The sequence below is a fragment of the Colius striatus genome, chromosome 18 (assembly GCF_028858725.1).
Source record: "Colius striatus isolate bColStr4 chromosome 18, bColStr4.1.hap1, whole genome shotgun sequence".
NCBI lineage: Eukaryota > Metazoa > Chordata > Aves > Coliiformes > Coliidae > Colius > Colius striatus.
The window spans coordinates 4,114,844-4,128,804 of record NC_084776.1 but is presented as its reverse complement, the minus strand read 5'-3'; the positions used below and the strand labels follow the sequence as shown (position 1 = coordinate 4,128,804).

The window sequence follows — 13,961 nt, the reverse complement described above, 5'->3', positions numbered from 1 at the left end:
AAGGATTGGAAAGAGCCTGGCAATGAAAGGGATTTTTTTCAAGGGATGCTCATCCTCTTCCAGGGTAGCTCTGAATGTAACATCCCTCCAGCTCTGCATGCAGCATCACTTTTTTTTTTTCCCCTTTTCCTTTGTTTTGTCTCTTCTCCAGAACTGGTCAGGAATGAAGTGCCAATTCAAACTGCTGCGCATGGCTGTTGCCTTGATCTGTAGTAAGTACGGTGCAACACTTGGCACACCCACAGTCCTGTTCTGTTTGTCCTTGTCATAAGAGTCTGTGCTGATTCAGAGAGTTTTGACTTTGCAGCAGTTTTGGTAAGAACTTGCAGCTGGAACTTCTGGCAGCAGAAACCACATCACTCTCAAATGCAGATTTTGGCCTTCAACACAAGCGTGTAAAGGAGGGTTTGTTGGTAGCCAGCATCTGCAGCTTGTGGTGTTTGTGAAGATCTGGGACTGAAATGTTTTGCCTTTGAATTTGCAAACAATCAATGCTTTCATAATGATGGTACTGAGGATTCCTACAGCACCTCCCATCTGGGATAAAACAGCATTATACACACGTTAATGGATTACCTTCCAGCCATATCCCTAGGGTGGCACGATCAGGGAAACTGTCATTGTTTGTCATGGGCAGTTGTCTTCAAAGTCTACCTTTTTTTAATGATTTTGATATAAATTTTGGAAGGCAAATATTCCCCAACCTATCTCCACTCCCACAAACCCAGACCACTCCCCAACCCTGGGGAGACCTACGCCCATGTGCCACAGTCCTTACACAGCCATGGCATCCCAGCTTCCCTGCACTCACCATACAGGGCAATTTCTCCCTCTCCAGGGATGCAGCTCTGTCTGCAAAGTGAGCTTAGGAAGAGATGGACCCAGAAAATTGATTTCTTTTTCCTCCTTTGTTCCAGTGAGCTTTGAATTTGGAAGAGCTGTGTGGCTGCGATTCCACCCCTCTGCTTACCCACCCTGCCCACACCCCAGCTTCATGGCTCACCTGGGAGGAGTGATGGTTGGAATCACCCTTGGTGTCATCATCCTGAGGAACTATGAGCAGAGACTCCAAGATCAGACTTTATGGTGGATCTTCCTTTCTATTTATGTCATTTTTGTCTTGTTTGCCATCTTCTGGAACATTTTTGCCTACAGCCTGTTGGATCTAAAGCTACCTCCCCCTCCTTGAAAAGCTGGGACAGAAAACTTGGGAGTGGAAGTCATCCTGTTAAATGAATGAAGATGGAGGATCTATTTTTATATTTAACTTAGGGGAGAGTGATTCTTTTGAACACAAGTGTGTGCTGGAGGAGATGCTTAAAGATCTCATGAAAGAATGGGCTGATCAGTTTGTTCACAAATCTAGCAGGTACTGTAATACTGGCTGGCCTGGACCCTGCAGTTTCTCCACTGGCAGGGCTCTCCTTGGGCAGCTTGTACCTGGGCACTTATCACTTGGTCATTAGCACACATCAGGATTTTGTATAAGATACTTGTATTTTCCAGGTCAGTGCTGGAATTGTGGCCAGTTGTTGAATGAATCTTCTCAATGTTACTGAGCACTAAAAGGGAAAAAGAGCAGACATTTACTGATTAGAGACTCGTGCAGTACTCACAAGGCAGCTTGGGTTTGGTTTCTATGGACACATCTGACTGTTCAACCATACCAGTGCCACTGTTTAATTACTTGAATGGTTCCTAAGATGCTTTAGCCTATGGTGAAACCTGTCTTATGCACCTTGCAAAGGAATCAGCAGAACCTGATCACCCAACGTGACGGAGACTGGTCTACAGGTCACATGGAATTGCACTATAAATCTTGGGAACTCTTAGAGTGTTGTGGACACCCAGCCAGAGGTGACTTTTACTGTGCATGTTTCACTTGATTTCTTTTTTCAAATCCTTTATTTTTCCCCCCAGCCTGCTCTGACTAGAGGCCGTGGCTGGGGTTTGTTTTTTGAGGGATGCAGAAAAGGAGGGCAAATGTTCAAGTGTGTTCTTTATCAGGTGACATTCAGGTGCTGTTTTCTTCTCACTTTTTTTTCTGGCCATATTGATCTAACACCCAGCCTGCAATGAGCTCCTAGCAAGGATCTCAACTGTCCCAGCAGGTTCTTACTGGAAAAGTGGGGCTCAGATCACCTATAGCAGCACAAGATGGGAACCATCTAGTCTTTACAGCCATACAGACCATTTGGGGCCAAATCTGTCCACTGAAGTCAGTGGAATGAAATCAGGTTGTATGGTAGCACTGATTTCCCACTGAAGTGCAAAGGCTGTTAGTGTGTTACAATGATCATTGTGATATGATTTTAAAGCAATTGCTAAGTTTTAAAGATGCCTCTTCCTGAGACAATGGACCTTCAGAGGCTCCAAGCAACAGTCAGGTGCAGTGATGCCTTTTTGTTTAACGATGGTCAAGCCCAGGTTTTAGCAATCTGTAACTGCCCTGTAGCACAGTACAGACAGATGGCTGCACAGACCTGGGGACCAGAGTGGCACATCTGTAGCACAAGCAGTGCTTATAGGTGTAGTTCTCTGCAAGGTGCTTATGTTATTTTGCCTCTCTCTTTAGAGAGTTGCCAAACTACAGTCCAGGAACGTGAATGCCCTCCTTTCTCTCTCCCTTACCCACCTAATTTGATGGCCTGGATAAAGGAGTCTCTCTGTAGACTTGCTCTTCTCTTCCTCTGTCTGCATCCTGGTGCCCAGACACCAGCCAGTAGAGCCTTCCACAGTACATCTCATGGGCACTGTAGCAGTCACGTTTGTAGCAAATTGTCTCTGTATTGTGGGCTTTATTCTCTCTGTAATATTCTCTCAGCTCTGTAATTGGTGCTGCCAGATGATGCCACAAATTATTAGGAATCTGTCTTTCACAAGCACTTAGCAGCTGCCCCCTTCTTTGCTTCTTATGGGAAAAGTATTTCTGCTCTGGAAGGGTGAAGTTCTGCTCCCACTGTATTTATTAGTAAAACTCTTGTTGCCTCGGGGAAAGGGAAGAGGCAGAAATTGTTACTACAGCCTGGAATACGCCTTACCTGCAAAAGAAACACCTTGTGACACCTTTGTGCACAGGAATGAGCTTCTCTGAGGGCAACTGCACCTTTGTTGCTCTGCACAGCCAGTACATTGCTTATGGGCCTTCAGATCAAGGAAGGGGAGGAAAGGATAAAGGTCAGAGCTCTGTTCCTTTTGGAGAAAGGGATTGTTTCCCTGTCCAACTTTACATCTGCAGTTAGGGTCCAGATCAAAGCAGTCAGGAGAGTTTATGTGCACTGTGTCAGGTGCTGGCTCAGTCATTTCATAGCAGTGGGAATCATCTGCCTGGGGAGCGACAGGAGAGTGAGAGAGGTAGGAGAATACTGACAGAAGTGTGGTTAACACCCCAGAAGGACATTCCTCACCTATTGCTAAGCCTTTCTGATTGCAGATGCCTTTAAACCAGAGGTGAGCAGGAATGGGAGTTCCCCTGGAAGTGTGAGGAAACCTTTGAAAATTTTGGTAGAAAATGCTGATTGGAACAGAGCAGAGAATTTTGGCTGTATCTCCTGGAGTACACTATGGACTGATTGACTTGAAAGCTCCTTCATGCACCTCAGTTTCTCTCTTGGAAAGGTTTCTGTGCCTGACAGTGATCTGCTCTGGGATGAGGCAGCAAGTTAGAAGTTCAACCAGTTTCTCCATCAGCCTGTCCCCAGACAACATACCTTTGCCTCTGCTCAGCAGTAGGAGAGAGCTGAACAGAGTAATCCAGGCACCCTTCTTTGGTCCTGGATCCATTGATGAAGAGTTTACATGAACCAGTTGAAAACAGCTCTGAAAACTGAGCTTATGACTTGTTCTTTTAAGCTGTTGTTCATCTTTCTGGCTGCCATTCTGCATCCCCATACCCTGCCTCAGCAAATCTACAAGCAGCTCTGGTTATCAGAAAGGGCAGCCTTTAAAGCAGTACGAGATTTATTATGATTGAAGAACTGAAACCCTCTCACATTCCCATTCATCAGAGCTGAAATCTCCCCCTACACATAGAGCAGGTTGTACACAGAGCCTGTTGTGTGCTAAGAATCTATCAGGAGCAGAGCAAAGTGCTTAAACTTTTAGAATGATTTGGTTTTAATTGCTAAAATTACACTGTGCAAACCTGTCAAGTTTTTACAGAGTATCAGGAAATCTAGTTGTTATTTTCTAATGCACCCAGGAGTGCCACAGTGCTGCAGCATCAGAGAGCTAACAGCAACCAGGCTTTGTTTTACCTCCAGATGTCCTTGAAGCTGTCAACTTGTGTTGGAGACGCAATATTCTCCATCCTGCTTATTTGTGGCTCCAACTTGTCAGTCAGTGACGTGTTCCTGGAGCCATCTACCGAGGGACAGGTTTTGGTGATTGGTTTGGTTTGATTTCAGCTGCTGCCAGGATTTTACATCAATGGGGTAAGATGTGAATCTACCACATTTACAGATGTTCAGTGCTTGAGAGAAAGGCCAGGACTGTCACCAATGCACCGAGCTAACGGCGCATGTTAGAGGAAGTTATTTCACACTTGTGTCCTTGAGTGAGGGCACACCACCTGGAAATAAAAAGCTGGTTTTATGCTGGCTTCCTATTTAGTAAGTATTTCACAGCACTGGTCCAGAGACAACGGGTGTAGGGAGTAGAAATGCTGCCTGGGAGAGTCTGGGGTGCTGACTGCAGAGCTCCTTCGGGGACATCTGCCAGCAGCATGGCCACAGCCTGGATGGGCCTGGCTGGGAGCTGCTTGCTGGTCCCTCATCCCAGAGAAGAGGTGGGCAAAGTGGCTCAGCCAGCCATAGGGAGGAAGGTGGGAGAGGAGGAGGAGAACCAGGTGGATCAAAAGTCCATAGGGCTTGCAAATTGCACCTTTTATTCCTTGATGCTTGGAGGCAGATCGAGGTTAATTTTACACACATTGCTATTAACAGAGAAAAGAGGAGGGGGAGGGTTGTAATGGAGTGATGGGAGAGGAGAAATCCCTGAGGGAGGTGTAGAGGAGTTGTAAAGATGCTGATGAATTTGCTTTTATTGAGTTCTTATGTCACTTTTTCCCCATCAGCTGATGAGGAATCTTAGCACTTAGGTGGCACGTTGTGGTTCTGCACTTCTTGCTCTTTAAGCAGTAGGAAGTATTTTATCAATGGGAAAGGGGGAGGCCAGAGAAATGATCATTGTTTGAGGTTGCTGGACTAGAAATAAAGCTCAGGGATTCAGTATCCCAAGGCTTTGCTCCTTCTGATGGATTATACTGACCATGTGTTTTTAATCAGATTGAATAGTTTCAATCTGAACTGGGGTCTGAAGGATGGAATCTGACACATTTAGAGCTGGTACTAAAATAACAGCTATCTGCTGACCTCACAAGACAGCTGCTCTTCTGTGCCAATGTTTAGTCTCACAGGATCGTGGGCAGGACTTTCACACATACTTGAGTGAGTAAAGAGCTCCAAGACTATCTGTTTACATGGATTGAAGCTCAGCTCACTTGCTTTCAAAACCCAATCCACTGGCTTTACCCAAAGTGGAACTGGAGAATACAGATGTAGTTCACCACCAGCAACCTCTGGAGGCAAACTGGGGTCTATAGAACAAAGGCCAGAACCTCTGGGGTTTTAGCCTCTTTGAATTTTCCTGCTGTTCTGTTTCTTTTACAGTAGTGGCTGCTCAAAAGTACTCTGTGATATGGTTCCAAAATTCCATCTGCAATCATGGATGCTGAGAGCTGGTTATAAAGAAAAACAGTGCATTGTGCAGCTCTGTAATGAAAGAATTACACACAGGACAGAAACCAAGCTTGTTTAAAGGTAAATTTCTAATGTCACCATTAATCACTGGCTTTTAGTTGGAAAAAGCTTTCTAATGAGGTGTTCCTGAAATGCCAGTAGTAGCACAGAAAATCTATGTTTCAGGGACTTTACAACACAGAGCACAAAATATTCCCTAGGTCTGATTTAAGTAGCAGAATTACCTTAATTTCCAGTGAGCTTAAGAGATATTCACTGTCTCCTGACTCCCTCACCGTGTCTGTTTGCAAATAAAGCTAGATTTATGCAACTTCTCTCTTGCTTACACTGCTAATGCTAACAACACAGCCAAATGTTAAACACAAAGCACTAAACAATGTAATTTTCTGCCTTAAAATACTGAACAAATGATACTTTCCCGTTAAGGGCTAGTAAAAACAAAGTTATATTTGCAAGGTAAGATGCTATGGGATGTTTCCAACTATTTTTGTATTGTGTACATTCTGGATATTTTTGTTGTATCATTTGAGTGTAGAATCCATTAAATTTGTTGTGTTTTTGTTTTCTGTTGTAAAATGCAGCTGTTCTACATCACAAGCCAAAAAAGCAGCCAAGAGAAAACTTTCAAAGAGTTTTGTAAGTTTGTTTGCAGTTACCACAGTATTTAACAAGAGTGGTTGGGTTTGAGCTCTGCAATGTAATCTTTTAATAATGACATTGATAACTCATTTGTGTGTCTGTCTTAAAGGGGAGAGTGAAGTGCTGCTTTATTTCTTCATGAGACATAACAAGGTTTGGGACTTGTAATTCAGATCTTGTCCCACCCGTTGACAACTGACAGTGTAGTGCAGCAGCGACCTCAGAACTGCAGGGAACGTGATGACAAAGTGCATTGGACTGTTTGAATATTTTTATTGGTGTGCAGGCTCCTTCTCTTGTGACAGGGCTTTTCCCTGCCTCCTAGTCAGACAAAATACTGGCCCCTCAGTCCCCCAACTTTGTTAAAGATGTACAAGAGCAACAAAAGGGATGTGTTGAGTGGCACTGCTTTACTCACTTATTAATACAATATTCTGAAGGAAGATGTTGCTACTTCTCACAGCTCCTGCAGGTGAGAGAATCAGGGGCTTGTTTCCTTTCATACTGTTTTTATTTCCACCTCTGACCTGCTCATACCTGTCACCTCAGTGGTCACTGTAACACTTGCAGCCATCTGCAGTTACACCAGGAGCTCTCCAGCGCTGTGTGAACAAAGGGTTTGTAACAGGACACCCGAAGGACAACATTCATTTGTCATTTAATGCAGGCACACTATTAAGGATTTGAATGTTTTATTGTAAACCTTACAAGATGTTCCACCCTGTGGTGTCACAGGAAAGCACTCAACCTTTATCATCACAGTACACAGCACTGGCAGAACAAACTTCACTGCATGAGACTGCTGCAGTTACCCTTTCAGGGAGAGTTGTTCCAGTGCCCCAAGCTGGGCATTCCAACAGGCTCTGCTGCAAAGGAAAGCTTTCCCACAGGGAATGGTGCTTCTGGCAGGTTTGCAGGAATAGTCCTTGTTTGCATGGTCACTCAGACACCTTGTAAGTTTTGATTCCAGCTTTTCTTTGAGTATTCTGCTGTCTAAATGTCCTGTGATGTGGGTAAGAATTCACTGCTGAAATACAATGATGTGTTTTAAAGTCTGAGTAAGTAACTTGGGAATTTAGTTTACTTCAGTTGCTGAAGAAGTTTCAGTTAATTTAAAATTAATATTTGATCTGTTAAATTTTCAGGTTTTGATTCCTTATGGTTGAAAAACATGATTATTATGCAGAATGGGTGCTGAGAACATGAAAAGGTCTTGACCACAGTGCAAACAAATGAAGACTGGGATTCATCAAATAGCCTGGGAATTGAACATGTCTGGTGTGTGTGCACAGACCAGCACACACAAAGGCAGTTCTGCTTCACACTAACCCACTTGCTTATCAAGTAACAGCAGAACAAACTGCCCCTGTGAAAGTGGAATGTAGAAACTAGCTACAGCCTTGTCACCCATGCTCTCATATCAACTAATGGTTAATTCATTTACTATTGATTTATCCACATGTTTGTGCTTTTTTATATATTAAAACAAAAGGAACCAGATCTTAATGATTAGACATTATCATTCAAAAGATATTTAAAACACTTAAAACACTGCAGTGCTTACAAGGTTAAGGGATTTGAGTTTGTTTCATGCAATGACTGTAAAAACCAAATGGCATGATTTCCCCAGAGAGGAGCAAGTCAGCTGGAGACTCTGGTAAGCACTGAAACTATGCAGCAGTTTCTATGGCCTGATATTTACACATTAAAAAAGCTCATCCTGCTTCCTCTGAAAAAGAGAAAAGTGCAACTTAGGTAATACTTTTAAAGAAAAAAGCAAAATGCCACACTAGTGAACCTAAGCTGCAAAGAAGAAACCAGTGATTTCACACTACCCTCAAACGAGTACAGAACAATTAAAATCATTTAAGCCACTGCTGTTTCTCTCATGAATTCCTCCAGGACAGTCACCACATTTCTGGCTTCTGGCATTTCTGCATGTTCTACTTTAACAATCTTCAAAAGGATGTCTCCACTGCCACAGTTCTTCAGGAACATGTAACACTTGAACAAGGCATAATGGTTCATCTCAGCCTGGCGGATAAACCTCTTCAGGTTGTTGATGTCTTGTATAGCCTGGGAAAACAGGAACAGAGCTTTTCCTACCCTTCTGCATGGAAAGAAAACATACAATCACAAGGGAAAGTGAAGGAAAACTAGCAGGAGAAGCAAAGGCACTTCCACTACTGTTGAACAGTGGTATCAAATTCCTAAGGTAAGAACTGAAGACTGTCTTTGCTGCATCTCACCACCGCTACTGCAACGAGGCAGAACACATAAACATCACAACTTGCTCTGTCCAAACTTGCAACAAGAGTTCCCCTCTTGTGTTATGTCAGATCACTTAAGTGTTAACTACTGAACCCATGGTAGCAGTTCCATGATATTGTGTGCACAGCTCTAATTAACAGTGTTTCAAATATGAGCAAATGCCTTTGGAGTACTCAGTGAGGAAACTTTCACACTACTTCACCTTCTGGTCATGTCAACTACAGTAAGCCAGTCCTCACACTTCAGAGTTAACTAGTTAATGATGTATAAACAACATAAAACTTCTTTGCTGCAGAAAGAATATTTGCTCTCTCAGTAACCCTGAAGCCTTCTCCAAGTCTTTAACAGATATGAACAGGTACCTTCAGTTTGAAGTTTTCCAAGATCTGACGGAAGAGAAACGGATTTCCACCTTCAGCACCATTCACAAAGGCATGCATCCAGTCCTCACAGAATTTATTGCTTCCTGATACATGTTCAGGAACACAGAGAAGAGATGACAAGAAGTCAATGAGCTCAAGAAAAATAAATAGCTGCATTCACCTCATAGAACAACTGGCAATAGTATAACTGGGCCAGGGAATAAGTCTTTAAGAGAAACAATACAGATGGAGAAGAAGAGCAAACACAGCTACAGTAATTACATGACATTCTGTTCTGCTTGTTCAGCCTTTTCCCAACATCTGTCAGAAATGTAATGGGAAAAAACACCTTCTGCAGCTTCCCTGACACACAGAAGGCACAGGTTCATGGTCCACAAACTACATGCATTGTGGGTTTTATCATTTTCAAACCAGAGTTCCAGTGTGTCTGGCAGAACAAGCTAGCCCTAGGAAAGGTGTTCCAGTTTCCAACCAGAATCCAAATCTTCTGGGCACAAACTTATGAGCTTCTGAATATCCTCAACTGCCTCCAACATCCACAACTCTCAGCAGGTGTGGGATACAAGCAAGTAACATGGAGTAGTGTTCACAGCTGTAATCTCACCTGCATTATGCAACTGAGGCTGAGGTCCACTGCAGTCTACAATCATTGACTTGTGCTGTTCCTCTGTCATGGCAATACACAAGGAGGTCATTGTGCCTTCCTGAACAAGTCCTTGGAGGCTGGCAGCTGCCAGAAACCTGACACAAAAAGCTCTTGTGAACTCTTTGCTGGTTTACAACTCCTGAACAGCAAGAGCAGGAGGCTGTCACACACAGAAGCCAAATTACTCACAGGTTCCCTGGTCACAAGAGTATCTTTACCTGCTAATGTCTTTTTCTGTTCTTTCATCTGCATTTCTGACTTCCACAGGAGTGTAACTCAGAGCCTTAAAGCAAACGAACAAAAAGCTGGATGCAACTTTGATATTACTTCTTGTTGGTAAATTGCAGTTACTAACATTAAATACATAATGTGGTACTTCAAACTTCCTCTTTTCAGAGAGAGTGGAGGCTAAGGGAATGCTCCACATACAGTCATTGCAGCTGGTTCTGCATTCAGAAGAAATGCAGCATTATACCTCATCAGCTATTCCATGCAAAACCTCCTCAAACTCAGGCACTAGAGATAGGATTCATTTCTTTTCTGTTTCCTGTGAATTTTATGAGGCACATACACAATATAACTTCCCTTTTGGCTGAGAGGAATTCTAGCAGAGACACCTTTCTCATGCTGTTTCTAATTTTCTCATTTTTATTTCAACTTGGACACTACTATACTATGTAATTTAAAATGAATTAGCTATAAAAATTGCTAGAAGAAATTGCTCTGTGCTTCCTGAGCAATAAAGCAGGCAAAAAGTGCTTGCCCTAAATTGAAGAAAATAAAATAGGTGAATAAAGTTGTTTTTCATTTTACTCCTGCCTGAGAAAGCAAATGCAGAAATCATTTGAACCATGGCTGGAGTCCCTGAGTTTCCTTCTGAAGCTTTGTTAAGTTTTCCAGTTTGAAATACACTTACAGCATGTAACAAAGAGGCGAGTTTCTCCTGGAAGAGGTGGACAACTCTCTGAATAGGACATATGGCATTTTCAAACCAGCTGCTCAAGTAGGGCTTAACAGAGGTCTCCAAGGTTTTTTGCTGTAACAAGTAGAAATAATAAAACTACAGATTAAATTTCTACACAGATTATTTTTTCCATTTAGAAGCCTTATTAATGATCTGTTCATCCTAACATACAGGGATGTCAGAGCCTTCTGAATCTCCAACCATGGTAAACTACAATAATGAGTCTGGCATTTAAAGCCACACTTTAAGGGCTTCACATTTTAAGGACAGAACTGTAATATTATGGTATGTACTAAGCAAAGGCCATGTAACAGCAGACAGGATGAGACACATCATTTCTTTCTACTGTGACAAGAAAAATACCTGCTAAAAATCCTTATCAGCACTTTAGACATCCACTGTCACCAGAGTGAATCAGGTAGCTCTCTGCGTTTCATCCTGGTACTTAAAACACCTATTTTGTCTCTACAGACTAAGTCTTCCAGATTGTTTTAATAATTAATTTATGTAAAGAGTTAGGCCTTACCTCCAAATCAAGGTTTATCTGGTTTATCTTCAGATTTTGAATGTATTTGTCCAGCTCAAGTCTGAAAGTATCTTCTTAAGGAAAATAAGATGCATTAGTTAAGACCTGCATTTTTCCCTTTCAGTACAGGGCTGTTACTGACACCTTCAGTTACTTGGAGGTGTGAACAAACGAGCTGATTTCAAGTAGGAAACAGACTATATGAGAACATCATTTCTACATCATCTCCCTCTCCACACAGATAAAGTTAAAGGTAAGGATATAGTTCCAGACCTTTCTCTGAGCCACCTAAGAAACAAACCACATACTCTGGAGCATTGATGTCTGGTTCCAGTGTTGCCATTTCTGGAAGATTTTCTTGTTGGAAATGACAGTAATAACAACCAATTTTATATTCTGGTATGCTATATAGGAAATAAAAAAGAAAAGAAATTGTTACAGATATATCACAGTAAGTGCAGGAGGCAGACACATGACTCCTGTAAACAACTTTCACCCGCTGGCACTGGTGACTCCTGTGGTCCTATACAGAGCTCCTAGACCTTCTCTTTTTCCCTCTGATGTACCATCAGAGTAATTGAAAAGAAATATACATATATAGCATTTAAGTACTCCAACAGTATTTCTCAGAGCTACCTAGAAAAAGGGAAAGTGCCATTGCATGAAGCTGTTACTAACAGCAGCAAGAGACTGAGAACATGGGATCAGGATTAAACCTAAGCACAGCAGCAGACAGCAAGATGTGCAGTGCTGCCAGTGGTTCTTAGTTTCTCATTGACAATTTACCTCAGTCCCACTGATGCTACGTTCCCCATTCCTTCAAACAAGGCTCCTTTAGTAAGACGCTTCGCAATAAAGCTGCGCAATTCGGTCTCTGCTTCAGCGGGTAAGTTAGTGTCCAGCAAGGAGAGGCTTTGAAAAACAACAAAGAAAAAACGCTAACAACAAGCAAATGTTATTGCTTTGTTTCTCTGAACAAGTGCAGAGCCAGCCACGCTTGTAGAAGGGGTACCACTATGACCTCTCTCTGGCTCACAGCTAACTTGCACTGTGACTTCTGACCCATGAGAAACGCACTCAGTGGTTTGACCAGAAGTCTGGAGTCTGTCAGCTGATGCTGAACTTCTCAGCAGCTCTGAACAAGGCACTGCCCCTCTTTGTTCCTGTTTCCCTGGTTGTAATAGAGAGCAACAACTCCATTACAGAGCTTGTGGAAAGATGTCAATTTGTTTAATGAATTTTATGTACGTTAAGACCTAAGCCAATACAGAAATGTCAAGTATTAGTAGCAAAGGAAACAGAGTTCAGACTCAGAGGTGATAGTTTAATACATTATCTGAGCTCTGTAGTCGTGTCTATTCTGTAGGTATTCCAGAAAAAGTACCCAGGGAGCCTCAGTATGTGTTCAGAGAGGTTTCTGCTTCAAAGAGCTGAACACAATTTTAAAACACTTGCTTACTGTTCACCTAACAGCAATGCAACAAGGACTCAAAACAGGGCACAGCAGAGACACTGTTCTGCTGATGGACTTTACCTGAAGTCTTCGCTGGTGGGTGTCTCTGCCGCCGTGCTGCCGGGGCTGCCATCCCCGCTGTCAGCTCCCTGCTGCGGGGACCTGAAAATCAAGTCCTCGTCATTGGTTTTACAGCCGCAACACACAGAACAGGGAAAAAGGGCTACGGCGGGGAAAGGTATGGCCTGAGGATGTTTTAAAGCAGGGAACCGGGTCATCGTGAGAGGAAAAAATTCTCCTCGGGAAGAGAGAGAGAGGAGAAATAAGGGTAATTCGAGCAGCTGGGAGCTGGCAAGGTCTGGAAACGGCCTCCCCGCGGGCGGGCTCGCCAGGCCCCAGCAGAGGCCCCGGCGGCGGCCAGGAGCTCACCTGCAGCTCCGGTAGCCGTAGAAGCTGTGGTACGTGTTGTCGTGCCGCTCCGGCCGCCGCTCCTCGCCCGCGCCGCCGCCGCCCTCCTCGCTGCTCTCCAGCTCCCGCTCGTCGCCGTCCGGCATCGCCGGCAGCATCCCGGGTCCAGCCGCCGCCCGGGCCGCGCCTCGGCCCCGCCGCCCGCCCGCCGCGGGCCCCGCGCTCGCCGCTCGCCGCTCCCCGCCCCGGAGGCCGCGCCAGGCCGGGCAGAGCGGCGGGAGGACGGGCGCGCCGGCAGCGCTGCGGCGCGGCTCCTGCCCGCCCGCCCGCCCCGAGGGCGTGTATCCGCGGCCGTGGGCAGGCCTGGCGGCGCGGCCGGGGGGCGGCGGCTGACGAGTCATCGCCAGGCGGGGTCCAAGGTGCGGCAGGCCGTGTCCTCACCCGAACCGGGGCTGTACCGGACTAGGCTGAAAAAGCGCCTGGTGCTGCAGCTCCTCGTTTACGTGATTTCCTGCAAGATGCAGCATAGACGCGGTAGTTCCTCGATCCGTGCAGGTCACCCACCAGAAGCTGTTCACTGACGCAATGGCAGGACCCGTTGGAATCACATCTGACACAGGATTAGTCGGGCCGTCTGTCTTTAAAAAGCTTTCTATGCTTCAGGAATGGGTGTTTTCTTGTTAAAACAGGCGGTTTGATAGCTCAGCCTCAGAAGAGGCAGCTGTGGCAGACGAGCCCCGCGGGCCAGGCGGGAGCTTTTGCTCCGTGCCTGCAGCAGCACTCCAGGAGTCGCAACCCTGGAATGCCCCCAGTGTGATGTAACTGTAACAGGGGGTCTGCCCTTGGCCCTGTTGTCCAAAAAGTGGATTAATGCTCAATGTGCAATGCACCAATCTACACACAGGCCAGATA

At 44.6% G+C, this 13,961-nt stretch overlaps 2 protein-coding genes across 3 annotated transcripts in view; one reads left to right on the top strand and one right to left on the bottom strand.

Annotated features, from left to right (window-relative positions):
* The window catches only part of RHBDL3 (rhomboid like 3), a 56,213-nt gene extending 55,024 nt beyond the window's left edge, over positions 1-1,189 (top strand). Inside the window, 2 exon segments of the mRNA XM_062010940.1 lie at positions 152-212; positions 918-1,189. Coding sequence (XP_061866924.1) covers positions 152-212; positions 918-1,189 — 333 coding nt within the window.
* Positions 1,190-7,073: 5,884 nt separating this feature from the next.
* C18H17orf75 (chromosome 18 C17orf75 homolog) lies at positions 7,074-13,254 on the bottom strand. Of its 2 annotated transcripts, XM_062011119.1 has the most exons (10): positions 13,071-13,254; positions 12,723-12,803; positions 11,975-12,100; positions 11,452-11,592; positions 11,189-11,255; positions 10,615-10,734; positions 9,917-9,981; positions 9,657-9,793; positions 9,032-9,135; positions 7,074-8,474 (listed from the first exon to the last, which is right to left on the bottom strand). In XM_062011119.1, exons 1-10 carry the CDS (start codon positions 13,205-13,207, stop codon positions 8,265-8,267), a joined length of 1,188 nt encoding a protein of 395 aa, XP_061867103.1. In that variant the 5' UTR covers positions 13,208-13,254; the 3' UTR covers positions 7,074-8,264. The 2 variants fall into 2 exon arrangements, with proteins under 2 accessions (XP_061867103.1, XP_061867104.1); XM_062011120.1 differs by lacking the exon at positions 11,975-12,100.
* Positions 13,255-13,961: the final 707 nt, after the last annotated feature.

Coding starts and splice junctions, on each gene's coding strand:
- C18H17orf75 (XM_062011119.1), bottom strand. CDS start 13,207: ATGCTGCCGGCGATGCCGGACGGCGACGAGCGGGAGCTGGAGAGCAGC. Junction 9,794..9,916: donor ACAGAAAAAGACATTAGCAG/GTAAAGATACTC, acceptor TTTTTGTGTCAG/GTTTCTGGCAGCTGCCAGCC. Junction 8,475..9,031: donor TGGAAAACTTCAAACTGAAG/GTACCTGTTCAT, acceptor CTGTTTTCCCAG/GCTATACAAGACATCAACAA.